General features: G+C 43.3%; 1 protein-coding gene across 1 annotated transcript in view; it reads left to right on the top strand.

The window, feature by feature from the left end:
• The first annotated feature begins 2,124 nt into the window (after positions 1-2,124).
• Positions 2,125-14,423, top strand: part of LOC149289416 (guanine nucleotide-binding protein subunit alpha-15-like) — a 43,427-nt gene continuing 31,128 nt past the window's right edge. The window contains exon 1 of the mRNA XM_089490510.1: positions 2,125-2,269. Within this exon, the coding sequence (XP_089346636.1) occupies positions 2,125-2,269 (145 nt within the window). The remainder of the gene's footprint in view (positions 2,270-14,423) is intronic.

The following is a 14,423-nucleotide window of genomic DNA, read 5'->3' as shown; positions in this document are numbered from 1 at the left end:
AAATGCCAAACGTCCTGCACGGTGTTGGGCTGTAAGCACAACCCCCACCTGTGGACGTCGGGCCCTCATACCACCCTAATGGAGTCTGTTTCTGAGCGTTTGAGTGGACACATGCACATTTGTGGCCTGCTCTGGCAGTGCTCCTCCTTGCACAAAGGCGGAGGTAGCGGTCCTGCTGCTGGGTTGTTGCCCTCCTACGGCCTCCTCCACATCTCCTGATGTACTGGCCTGTATCCTGGTAGCGCCCCCATGCACTGGACACTAGGCTGACAGACACAGCGAACCTTCTTGCCACAGCTCGCATTGATGTTCCATCCTGGATGAGCTGCACTACCTGAGCCACTTGTGTGGGTTGTAGACTCCGTATCATGCTACCACTAGAGTGAAAACACCGCCAGCATTCAAAAGTGACCAAAACATCAGCCAGGAAGCATAGGAACTGAGAAGTGGTCTGTGGTCACCACCTGCAGAACCGCTCCTTTATTGGGGGTGTCTTGCTAATTGCGTATAATTTCCACCTGTTGTCTGTTCCATTTGCACAACAGCATGTGAAATTGATTGTCCATCAGTGTTGCTTCCTGAGTGGACAGTGTGATTTCACAGATGTGTGATTGACTTCAAGTTACATTGTGTTGTTTAAGTGTTCCCTTTATTATTTTGAGCAGTGTATTTAATATGCTATTCTTAACTTGGGCAAAGTTAAAATAACTTACCTTGTTAAAACACTGTAGCCCTAAAATAAATCAATGCACAATGTGCGCTGGTTGGCATGAAAACACCACATTTTGCATTTTTTTTAGGGTAATTTCTTTTATTTGTAAATATGTGGAACTAATTTAATTGGAAGAACAGCAACAAAGTGAACAACAACACCAAAGGAAAGTATTTGAAGAATTACAGTAAGTAGAAATGTACCAGCTTGGGTGTGACAAAAATCTCTGCTCTCATTTTGAAATGATCTGCTTGCTTGTTTTATTGGGAAATGAGTCATAAATCTGTAAAGCATAATTAACATCTTAGAATATGTCTTGTCTTATTCCACTTGTCTTTCTGATGTTTACAGTTTTAATCTTCTGAAACACGTGATAAAAAAAAGTATTGTGGTAGACACAATGGAGTTCATGTGAACTTCCAAAGATGAAGTTTGTGCCTATCACTATGGCAACCAAACTAAATACTGTTAATCGAACCATTCCATTGCTTTCCATTGCTATGGTGGCAAGACTACTTTTCAAACTCTGCAACAGAATGGCTGCACATTGATATTTTGGAAGCCACATTTTTTTCCTTTTGTGCAAAACAGAACTATGGCAAGGACCTATTTTTGAAAGCCCCTTACAGCCCTATCCTCTTTTTTTAACACAGTCTGGATTTTACTTGTAGGAGGAGGCAGCTCTGAGTAGCTCCTAACCTGTTCTGCCAGCTATCAAGAAAAAGCAACCCACAGCAGTGGTGTGTCATATAATTGTTAGCTTGAAAAACTTGTTCCTTGTATCAAGTCTTTGCTTAGGTCTAGCCACAGTATTTAAATCTTTTGGCATAAGCGATCACTCAGATGCAAGCTAAGGAATAAGCTCAGGTGGACAGCTGTCTAAGAAGGGCAGAAGGTCAAGAAACAGGATAAAGAAGCTCAGTGCATTTTTATAAAAGTGCAGGTATCAAAAATTCTGTTCAGAAAACCTGCCTAAGGCATGAAAACTTTACTCTACTGAACTTAATACTGCAAGAAACCACCTGTAATGACGGGCATGGTTACACAGTATCAGCCTCTTCCCAAGAGTGTGCCACTGTACTGTGTAACATTTTTATTTTGCTGTAAATCATCATGGGAATACGCATTTTCTGCTGGCACTGGGAGGTCATCTATCTATCTTTTTCACTGAAGACTGTCTTCCTTTTCTGAAGGAATATAGAATCATCGGTGGATTAAAAATTTAAGATCTTCACCAGTAGGAAGACCAGCACTAAGAAGAGGCTGCCTAAAGCTTGCTTTTTGCATTTGTTCAAAACATTGGGAAACATTTGATTTGACAGCTCCTCAAGTTGAAGACAAGTGATGTTATCTCTTGTATGAGAGTGAGGCCTAGGACTGGAAACAGTTTATACTAGGTATTTACTTTTGACATGCCTTGGTGGTGCTGCTGTTGTTTCTGTCCTCCTTGTCTGTCTGAGGAGGAGAAGTCAGGTCTAACTGTTAGCAGGCAAATAGACCGAATGCTGAAACAAACGGAGCAAATTAATAAGAAGGAGCTTAAACTTCTGCTTCTGGGTAAGTTTCACGAATGGTTACACAATTCTAGTATCAGTTTATTTATGTGACGGTAAAATCGAGGGATGCAAATTTATAACTACATAAATCATAAGACACATTGGTGTAGAAGGAGAAATTGTAGGGGATTCGGCATGGTTGATTTGATTGTGGCTAAGAACATGTGGAAAAGTAGGTGGCCTGCAGTTTCTGAAGTATTAAGAGGATGAATTGTATGCTTATCTGAAGTTTTTAAGCGTGTCAGCTATGTTTGTAGCAAAAAGGGCTAAAGTACCAACCAGCAGCATATTTAGGGGCTCACTCATGAGGGAGCTCCCCACTGGCACGCAAAGACAGGCTGCCCCCTGGCCAGTCCAAAAATTTTCATAAAGGTCCATTAAGGTTGGACCAGCCCTTTTTGAGGATGGATGTGTATGTGTGTGTGTGAGCATGAATGTGTAAGTGTGTGTGAGCTTGAGTGTGTATGTGTGACCACAAATGTGTATTTGTAAGTGTGTCTGGTTTCCCTACATAAAATCTAAACTGTTTCTAAGATTGTCCCTAAATATCACTGTGGCAAAACTAGGACAATTGTTCTGGCCTCTCAATGTGTCCTGACATCTGGCACTCAAATAGTTATAGATAGAAAAAAAAAGAATAGATGCAGTATTGATGAATGGAAATAAGTGGAAGAAAGGCTGTTAGGTAAGGGCTGGGACTTTTTGGCCAGGATTCAGTCCTAAATGGTACAGAGTGTAGTAACTTTCAGACCAAGGGTAAAGTGACCCAATAATATACGGTCTTAGCATATACTAAAATTATCCAACTTGCATACTAGTTTGGCCCACACAAAACCTAAACCTCTGAAGGTCATGCATATAGAGCTTTTAAGTAGCACAGAAAGTATGCTGTCAGGTTAATGCATATTTATTACAGCCACCAGCTAGCCATATATGGAATGGCAAGTAAAACACCATGCTGTTGTTGTTGTCTCAGAGCCTTCAATAAAGACGATCAAGTTGAAGTCACAACCAGTGCTATATCTTGGCCTTTACAAGGCATAAAAAGCAGCTCGACCCACTCGAAAAAGAACTGAGCCTGCTGGCTCAATAAGCTATGTGGGCACTGCTGGCGCTAGCACCGCAAAACCAGCAAGTTGCTGTTATGTGGAGGAAACAAGGCACAGTCAGAGAAACTCTGAAGTCTTCAGCCAGGTAAGCTGGCAAGCTGTTTGTAAGCAAAGATGGCACCGGGAAGCAGTTTGTGGCACAAAGGTAGCAGGCAAGTTGTTTCTGCACAAAGATGACACTGTTAAACTGTTTGGGGACAAAGATGGCATCGTGAAGCTGTTTGGGGATACATTTGGCACTGTTAAGCTGTTTGGAGAAAACAATGCACTGTTGGGCTGTTTGGGTGCAAAGATGGCAGAGACGTGCTGTTTTAGGACAAATTTGGCATTGGGAAGCTGTTTGGATACCAAGATAGCACCGTTAAGTTGTTGGAGACAAGGATGATAATGGCAAGATGCTTGAGGACAGAGATTACATTGTTAAACTGTTTGGGGATAAATTTGGCACTGTTAAGTTGTTTGGAGACAACAGTGTACTATTGGGCTGTTTGGGGGTAAAGATCGCAGAGAAGAGCTGTTTGAGGACAAAAGATGACACCTTTAATCTGTTTGGGGACAACAATTACAGAGGCAAGCTGTTTGGACACAAATTTGGCACTGAGAAGCTGTTTGGGGGAAACTGTGGTACTATCAAATTGTTTAGGTACAAAGGTGATACTGTTAAGCTGTTTGGGGGCAAAGATGGCAGAGACAAGCTATTTGAGGACAAACATGGCACTGTTTGGGGTCAAAGATGACAGCGACCAAGCTGTTTGGGCATACATTTAGTATTGGGAAGCTGTCTGGGTATCAAGACGGCACCGTTTAGCTGTTGGAGACAAGGATGACAATGGCAAGCTGCTTGGGGATAGAGATGGCACTGTTAATCTATTTGAGGACAAAGATGTACTGTTAAGCCATTTGGGTAACAATAACGAGACAAACTGTAGACAAATATGGCACAGATAAGCAGTGTGGGGACAATGATGGGACTGTTAAGCTGTTTAGGACAAATATGGCAGAAACAAGCTGTTTGGGGATAAAGATGGCATAGACAAACTGTTAATGGAAAATGATGGTGGACAAAGATGACAGAGACAAGCTGTTTTGGGGGCACATGTAGCACAATTAAACTGTTTGGAGACAAAGATGGCACTGGTAAGCAGTTTGGTTATAAAGATAGTACTGTTAAGCTATTGGGGATGAGAATGGTACTCTCAAGCTGTTTGGGGACAACGATGGTAGATTGCTCATTTATAGGAAATGTCTGATTTGTGCATTCAGATGTTTTCTGTACACAAATGGCTCTGAAATTTTAACTCAAGTAATGTACTCATTTTTGGGTCTGGCCAAATTGAGTACATTGTTTGAGTTATGATTTCAGTGCCATTTCAAACCATTATTACAAAAAACAATTAAACAATAATTCCTCTTTTTTATTTTTAGTTTAGTACATTGCAGAGATAAAGAAAAAAACCCACAGATATAAGGCAAATATTTAGATAATTTAATACAGACATATTGGGAAAATCCTTTTACAAATCAATTTTGTAGGTAAAGTACATCTATAGCATACATATTATTCATAAACTAAGTTTGCATAGTTCCCAACGAGCAAAGCTAAGGAAGGGTAGCTAAAAGTAATAACGCTCTGCAGGGCGACATGTCTATCTGTTTCTCTACTGTGAAAGAGAGAGTCTCAAAAATCTTTTTACAGCAATCTACTATTTTACTACAAGACCACCATGTGTGTAACCAAGTACCTTCGGCTTCTTCACATCTCCAACAGAGATTTTGTTTTAGAGGGTTTATCTAGTGGAGCCTTTACGGTACCATATACCACCTATTAACTATTTTAAAGTCGATCTCTTGTACATTTAGGCAGTGTATAGTCTTCATAACCTGATTCCAAGGTCTTATCCATCGTTCTTCTGTGGATGAAGATGAGGTAGCTATATTTAAGTCTGTCTCCCATTTATTCCAGGCAGATGGAGATTTAAGATCATCTAATTCTAAGATCAGGTCCGTACAAATTCAGAGCATAGCAAGGAAAAATCCATGAGTTTGTTACCTATCATATCATCCTCTATCCTATTAATCCAGCTATGTATCCAACCATTAAGACACGTATCTTGAATTTTTTTTATTTAAGAGCTTTATCTGGGCCTTTTTAGTGATTAAATCATTAAAACACATATTTTTTCTTAAATCGCTGCCAGAACAATAACATTGAATTAAGTGGTGTCTCTTTTAGATCTTTCAAATATATCTTTAAATCGTTATTCTGCAACCAGAGGACTAATTCTAGATCCTTAAGACCCAGGATGGATTGTTCTATTATATACCAGTCAGATTCTTTAGACTGTGTTAATTGCATTTTATATATATGCAATAACATAGATGACTGCCAATAATGAAATAATTTTGGAAGACTCAGACCGCCTCGATTCTTAGGCAAAAACAAAGTATTTTTATGAATTCTAGGATGTTTGTCACGCCATATAAAATTCATTAATTTTGATTGTATTAAATTAAACCATTTTCTGGATAAGCCGTCTGGGATCATTCTAAATCTATATAGCCATGCCGGTAGTATATATGATTTTATAATATTAATTCTCCCCATCCAAGATATTCTGTTTTAGGAGGAGTTGACAGTTTTTTTTCCATAATCTTGACACCTTCTGCAGGGATCATTACTCGTAGATATTCTAGATCTAGATCTAGATGACCAGATTCTGGCCAGAGGAACTGAAAACTATGCTTAAGTGATTTTTTTATCATCCTCTGTCATTGCTATACACATAGCTTGTGATTTTCCTATATTTAGTTTATAATTTTATGACAAGACACGGAGGCTCCTATTGCTTAACTCTTTCTTTACTGGAACAAATAGCAGCAAGAAAATTTGAACAGAGAAAAAATAAAACAAAATCTGTGGCTCCAACAGCCAATCACCACACAGTATACACTATAATACAAGTCTCCTCCTGGAAATCATCCTCTTTCTTTGCTGCTCACTGGATCAGATAAGTATTATCCAGTGTATTCCGTTATTCTATATGTGCTAATCATAATTATTATATATATATTTTCCGTTTGATTCCCTGCTCTATCGTTTTGAACGTTTCTGTGTTTGCTTTCATGCTTTTATTTCAGGTTCATATTTCCTAATTTCTTTTGGTCTTGGCCTTGCCCTTTTTTGTTGGTTTCCCCTTCGTTAGGGGTTATTTTATTTTGTTTTCTTCCCGTTTCGGGTTCCGTTTTCGGTCCCTTGACTTACCTTCCTTCCCGGTATGTCCTGCTTTGTTGTTACCCCCTTTCCTTCTATCGGCTTGGCTGCCGAGATTTTTACTCGCGTCTCTCCACGAGTAGATCTATATTGACTTTCCGTGCATGCGCGCGGCGATCGCTTTTCCTCAGCTTCTTTGCGGTTTTTTCCTCCACGTGGCTCAGTTGCTCGGTGGTGTTCTCCGTCATCCCCACTCTTCCGGACAAGGCTCTCTGTACGCCCAGGCAGGGGTAAGCTCCCAACCTGGTGCTCCTGTTAGCATCTTTCTTTTCAACTCCCGTTTTTCTATTGCGGCATTGCAAATTGACAGGCTGTTCTACCAATTATTTAATTATAATTACTCCCGTTTGCTGTCATGCCTAAGCCTGTCAAAGAGGTGCCTTCTCAGGCAGACAATGTTCTCTCCCTGGGGGATTTGGTTTCTGAACCGGTTTTGCCTGTGGCTAGTGGGAGTAGTAATCTCCCCTCCACTTCTGGGCCTCATTTAGACTTTCAAAAGTCTGTATCTGATGCTATTCTGGCTGCTATGGGATCCATGACATCTACTTTGTCACAGTCTATTGCCCAGGCAATTAATACCTGTTCTCTCCAAGGTGCTTTGGCACCTCTTAAAGTGACGGCACATAAAAAAGCGGTGGCCAAACAAAGGCACCTTGAGCCCCCGACCTCCAGAATTGTTGAACGCGGCGATGCCCATACCGCCCTAGATAGGCATCAGCACGCAAAAGAGCCTATCCGCGCCAGGCAGAACGGGCGCGGCGGTGGAAGTCTGCTAAGACACTCCCCGAGGACTCAGATTCGGAGCTTGACTCCACTGAGGAGGTCGTGCCAACTGAAGATTCCTCTGATGTTGATGAGGATTTGGATGAGGAACCTTTTGATTCCTTGGAACCAGGTTCCCCTAAACAAGAGGACCCTGGGGTCTCTCACTCTATATCCTCACCAGGGATTCTTGATCCTCAGGGAGACTGCCTTTTTGACCCTGAAAGTCTTCACCACCCACGTTCATCAGAATGGGTACCATCTGCTCACATTGCACAATATCTTGAAAAGTGGGTTAGGCGCCCTCTCTCTAAATCCGCTAGAAATAAATTGCGAGCGGAATGCCCACGCCCTATTGTCCCTAATAAAGTTTGTGAAACCCCTTCGGTGGATCCAAAAATGGTCCAGTATCTTGCCAAATCTGGCTGGAACCCTAGGAAGGGTTTAGAGTCTGCCCTTAAGTCCTGCCAGGATAAACACCTGGATGTGTTTGGCCCATTGACAAAATTGTTTGAATTGGCGTCCCATGCCAAAGAGAAAGGGGAATCTGTTGACCCAGACACCCTTTTGGGGTGGATCCAAAGGGCAATCTGTATCGCAGGGAATGTTAACACTTCCTTCTGCATTGAGAGACGTAAGGCCATCCTTCTAAAGGTAGAGCCTAAATTGGCCAATCTCGCCTTATCGGAGGCGGGTAAGGATGCTCAGGGTCTCCTGTTTGGGGATTCCTTCATTAAAGAACTAGGGCAATTCGTTGGGGCTTTCACTGCGTTGGACAAAGCCCAATCGTCTATGAAACGTGTGTTTGAACCTCGGGTTTCCACCAGGGCCGGCAGATTCAGGGGCCGTCTGGCCGGCCGTAATGCCTTCAGTTCTTCTCGAACTTCCAGAGGCTCCTTCACACAACTCCCTCCACGACGGGAGTTCAAGCAACCTTCACCGTTCTTCCCTTCACGAGCCAGGCCATGGCGGTCCAGGGGTTCCGGAAGGGGTCATCGACGTCCCTATGGTGAGTACGCTACTAACCATCCCTTCTTTCCCGCTTCAGGTGGGTGGACGTCTCCAATCTTGGAAAAATCTTACAGCGGACACGTGGGTCCTAGATTGTGTCCGGGGCTACACGATCGAATTAATCTCTTACCCGTATCAGCGGATTCTCCCTTCTCCCATTATGTTTTCTCAACAGGACCAAATGCTTGTAGACGCCGAATTGACCACTCTGTGGAAAAAAGGCGCTGTAGAAGCGGCCTCAGATGACACCCCAGGTTATGTCAGCAACATATTTCTGGTCCAAAAGAAGGGCGGCAGTTTCCGCCCGGTAATCAATTTAAGATCTCTAAACCTTTTGGTACGTTACAGGCATTTCAAGATGGAGGGGATTCATCTACTTCGCGACCTACTGTTAAGGAACGATTGGATGGTGAAGTTGGATCTACAGGATGCCTACCTCACGGTTCCCATGGCGGAACAGTCACGGGATCTCCTTCAGTTCTATTGGAAAGCACAGAAATGGCGCTTTACGTGTCTTCCGTTTGGGCTCTCATCGGCTCCATGGTGTTTCACCAAGTTGCTTCGTCCTGTGGTATCATGGCTTCGCACGCAAGGGGTGAGACTTATCATTTACTTGGACGATATTCTAATCATGGCTCAGGATCGTCACACTCTGCTGTCTCATCTCCATTTGTCGATATCGTTCCTTTCGGAGTTGGGCTTCCTCATCAACGAGGAGAAATCCTGTATGATACCTTCCCACAGGTTGGAGTTTCTCGGCTTCATGGTGGATGCGGATCAGGAGATGCTCAGTCTACCGACTTCCAAGATTCGTTCTATTCGCAAGGAACTGACTCGTGCTCTGCAACGCCCGTCCATCTCAATCCGCTTCCTGGCCAGGATTGTGGGTTTGCTCACGTCTTCAATCCAAGCGATTTTTCCGGCTCCGCTCCACTATCGGGCTCTCCAACTCTTGAAAATCGCTCATCTTCGCGAAGGGGCGTCCTATGCGGATCTCATTTCTCTGGACACGGATTCGAGGGTCGAGTTGCAATGGTGGATCCGGAATCTGGAAGCGTGGAATGGCAAGGCCATCGTGGGTCCTCGTCCGGACTTCACCATCGATTCGGACGCCAGCCTGCACGGCTGGGGTGCTCATTGCGAAGGGCTCACTACGGGAGGCAGATGGTCCCCAGAGGAGACCGGTCTTCACATCAACTCTCTAGAGTTACTGGCCGGGTCCTTTGCTGTCCGCAGTTTTTCAAAAGAACATGCCAACGTCTGCATCAGACTCCGGATGGACAATGTTTCGGCGGTGCGGTACGTCAATCATTTCGGCGGTACCCACTCCAAGACCCTGACGGATTTGGCTCATCAGTTCTGGGACTTCTGTCTCAACAGGAATATTGTGGTCCAAGCGGAATATCTCCCCGGGTTGCACAACTCCGTGGCCGATTGGTATTCTCGATATCTACGGGATTCCAGCGATTGGAGGTTGGATCCAGAGGTGTTCCGTTCTATCGTGTCGATCTGGGGTCCTTTTTGTATGGACCTGTTCGCCTCCAGACTCAACACACAGCTTCCACGGTATTTCAGCTGGAGACCGGATCCAGGCGCGTTGGCAGTGGATGCGTTCGCCCAGGATTGGACCGACGGCACCCAATATGCTTTCCCTCCGTTTTCCATGATACCGCGCACCCTGCTACAAATTCGGCGCCAGGGTGTTCAGCTGGTGCTCATCACCCCGCTTTGGAGGTCTCAGCCGTGGTTTCCTCCGTTGTTGGAGCTGTCGATCGAGCCGCCCAGATTGTTGCCCCACTCACCTCTCCTTCTACTCAGTCCGGAGGGTCATTCCCATCCTTTGATTCTGGACGGGTCACTACGCCTGGTGGCGTGGCTGCTTTCCGGGGACCTTGGGCAATCCACGGAATTTCGGACACGACTTCATGCCTCTTGGCAGCGTCGTGGGCCCCGGGAACCAGGAAGGCTTATGGATCAGCTTGGGGAATTTGGTCTGGTTGGTGCTTAGCTAGGGACTTGGATCCCTCTTCTGCACCTTTAAATGCGGTTCTCCAATTTCTCTCTTCTCTGTTTGAGGACGGCAGAGCTTACCGTACCATCAACGTCTACCGATCGGCGATTTCGGCATCTCATGATGGTCTCAATGGCTGTCCGATTGGGCAACACCCTCTGGTTTGTCGCTTGATGAAAGGCTTACCAGACCTCCCCGTCCTAGGTATTCGTCCACTTGGGACGTTTCTTGCGTTCTCTCCTTTTTAGCTTCTTGGCCTCCTAATGAGTCCCTTTCTCTCAGGGACTTGGCTAAACTGCTTACCCTTCTGTGTCTAGTGTCCTGCAAGAGGGTAGCGGACGTTCGCGCCTTGGATGTTGATAGTCGTTCTTTTGACCCTTCGGGAGTTACTTTTAATATATCCAGACGTACTAAGACTTCTATCAAGTCTGTGTCTTACCCGGTTTTTCCTTCTTCTCCTTCCTTGTGTCCTGTGGCTTGTCTTAAAGAATATGAACTGCGCACGGCACAGTTGCGATCCGCGTCTCATTCCAATCTTTTTATATCCTTCAAGGCTCCTTTCGGTCCAGTTTCCTCTACGACCTTGGCACGTTGGTTGAAGAGGGTTCTGGGTCTTGCTGGAGTGGACACCTCGGTGTTTGGAGCCCATTCCTCTAGGAGTGCGGTTGCCACGAAAGTCATCAGTCTTGGTGGACGTTTGGAGGATTTAATGAAGGCTGCGGACTGGTCCAGGCCATCTACCTTTAAGGAGTTCTACTTTCGACCTTCATCGCATATTTTCTCTCCTATTGTTGCTCAGCTTTGAACTTGCAATAGGAGCCTCCGTGTCTTGTCATAAAATTGCATGATTTTACTATTACCATGACGTAAAGTCATGATTTTATTAAAGACACGGAGGCGAGTATTGCTTCCCCCCCTTCTTCCACTGCGTGGGACTCACTCCCGCCCTGTGGCTTATGGTTTGTATGGGGTGGATATTTCATTATTTATTTAATTATTTAATTATTTATTTATTCATTCTTTGCCTCTTGTGCTATGTGAGGCTGTTTGATCACTGTGGTTTGTCCTTTGTATATCATGCACTTCCTTATTTCACCGAATGTTTTTATGCCATTTTCTGTGTGCTCGGTTTTTTCCTCCTTCCCTGCTTCACATGCACTGGAGTTAACCTGTAGATTCTTGTTTTTCTTGTTTCCATACAGTTTGACTTCTTCGTTCCTATCCTGGTTTCTACGGGTGTTCAAGCGTTTTTCGTCTTGTCTCACAACGGACGTTTCGTTTTGTGGTGCTGATCAAAGAAAGAGGATGATTTCCAGGAGGAGACTTGTATTATAGTGTATACTGTGTGGTGATTGGCTGTTGGAGCCACAGATTGTGTTTTATTTTTTCTCTGTTCAAATTTTCTTGCTGCTATTTGTTCCAGTAAAGAAAGAGTTAAGCAATACTCGCCTCCGTGTCTTTAATAAAATCATGACTTTACGTCATGGTAATAGTAAAATCATGCAATTAGACTACCATATAGTTCAGTTTCTTGTATTACCCAAAGTAATCAGGACATCATCTCCGTAGAGGGACATTTTCATTTCCAGATGTAAATTTTTTTTTTTACCAGAAATGTTAGTATTATATCTTTTTTTAGATGCAAATGTTTCCAATGAGATTATATATAGTAGTGGAGCCTATGGACAGCCCTGTCTTGTGGCGTTAAAAATATTCTGCCATTGAGACTCAAATCCTTGACCTACAACCTTAGCTGTGGGAATAGTATATAATGCCATTATCGCTTCTATAAGTCCAGATCCAAAGGCCATTACCTTTAGAGTTTCTTCCAGGAACACCCAGCTGACCCTTTCAAATGCTTTCTCTGCGTCTAATGAAAGGGCCAGCGTGGGGTCCCTGGCAATGTTTGCATAATTGCAAATATCTATTATTTTCCTCACGTTATCACTAGAGGATCTAGATTGTATAAAACCTGTTTGATCTTTATGTATTATTATTATTATGTAATAATTTAGTTCTAATTCTACTTATTCTGCAATTATCGCAGAATATATTTTGGTATCTAAATTTATTGGTCTGTAGTTTTTAAGGTCTGAAGAAAGTTTATCAGGCTTCAAGATAGGGCGTAAAACTGCTTGTAGCATCTCTTGAGGACATTTTCTATGATTCTTTATTTCATTAAACATGTTTTGTAAATAGGGGGTCAAAATTGAACTTAAAATTTGAGAAAATTCAGCGATATATCCATCAGGACCCAGTGTTTTGCCTCTTTTTAATTGCATTATTATTTTAGTCACTTCATGTTCTTCTGTTGGAAGATCTAAGGTTTCTGATTGGGTGGTCGATAGTTGATTTATGTTGGTGGATTGCAGGTATTTCCTAATTAATTCCCTCTTGTGACTATTATCAGGGAGATTATATAAATCTGCATAACATTTACGAAAGGCTTATCCTATTTGTTCTGAAATATAAGTTTTATCATTATATATAATTTTATGTATTCTTGAATTAGCTGTTCTTGATGATAGTTGTTGAGAATACCGTTTTTGTTAATATATTGTTGGCTTTATTCATCAGTAATTCATTAATTGTTTTTTTAGTTAGTTCAATTTTGGATTTAAGTTCCAAATCAAACCGTGTCTTATTTTTCCTGGTTGGATCTTCTAAATAAATATATAAATCTGAGTCTTTGATTGCGTTTTTTTTTTAGGTATGCAGCCCTACTGATCAGATGTCCTCATAATGCATTTATATGCACACCAAGTGTTTGTATAAGATGTCTCACTGGGTTTGTTCTCTTCGAAAAACTGTTTAGTGATTTTCTGCAGTTGTTTATTATATGTTTCATCCATCAATACATTTTTATTTAATCTCCATAAGGGTCTTTTAGTTTATTGATTATCTTTAATTCAACCATAATCTTATCAGGGGTATTTTCGCATTCTTCATGCAGCTATTTGGCCACCAATCACTGTCGAAGGTGGCCGCAGAAATTATTTCTTGCACTTTTTTGTCACCAACACTTCTGTGTTGCTTAGATTTTTTCGCACATCTTTTTTATAATTTTTGTACATTTTTTTTATTTTATTTTTTTGTATTTTTTTTCTAATAGCATGGTTAGAGGACCCCCCGTGCAATCGGGCATTTAAAACTGTAACTGGTGTTCGTGCCAGCAGCTGTTACAGGATATCGAGAAGCAGAAAGCCCGCGATGCTGGCTTCTGCTGACAGAGGGGAGCCCTAGCTGATCTCCCTGCCGAGACACATCCCTGCTGCTGCAAGAAGGTCCTGCAAGGACGTACCAGTACATCCATAGGGGTTTCATGAGATGCAATTTATGGACGTAGCGGTACGTCCATAGGGGGCGGAAGGGGTTAATGTGGTCTCCTAGATTACCCCACGTCTTACCCTTCATCTTATATTCAAGGTCATCTTAGAATCAGACCTCAAATAGAGGTCTGGCTACAAGACTAAGATCCAGATCCCCCACAGCGTTGAACGGGACTTGGATCCTCCTTTCTGGCAGCCGGTGGACTTCTGTGCGATGCGCGCAGACAACCTCCGCTGCTGCCGGCACTTCCGCCGAGGCTTCTATGATGGAGCACCGGCATGACGTGACCTTCCAGTGCTCAGTCATAGAAGCCTCGGTGGTTAGCAGTGGAGGTTGTCTGTGCACATCGTGCAGATGTCCACCGGCTGCCCCCACTTGACATCAGGGAGTCTGGAGCATGGGGGACAAGTCTAGGGATGCATCTAAGTCGGGGGGACATATAGGGGGGGTATAAGGCATATCAGGGGGCAGATTAGCAAATAGGGGGGAATAAGGCATTTCTTGGGATCAGAGTGGTAAATAGGGGGGTATAAGCATATCTGGGGGGGCAGAGTGGCATATATGTGGTATAAAGCATATCAGGGGGGCAGAGTAGCAAGCGGTGGGACAGATTTGCATAACTGGGGGGCAGGTTGGCAAATAAAAGGAAATAAAAACAAAA

This window comes from Sceloporus occidentalis, unplaced genomic scaffold, assembly GCF_023333645.1.
Source record: "Sceloporus occidentalis isolate IW3139 unplaced genomic scaffold, rSceOcc1.0.p SCAF_45, whole genome shotgun sequence".
NCBI classification, from domain to species: Eukaryota; Metazoa; Chordata; class Lepidosauria; order Squamata; family Phrynosomatidae; genus Sceloporus; species Sceloporus occidentalis.
Note: the sequence above shows the minus strand (reverse complement) of the source record. Positions and strands in the feature narration are given on the sequence as shown.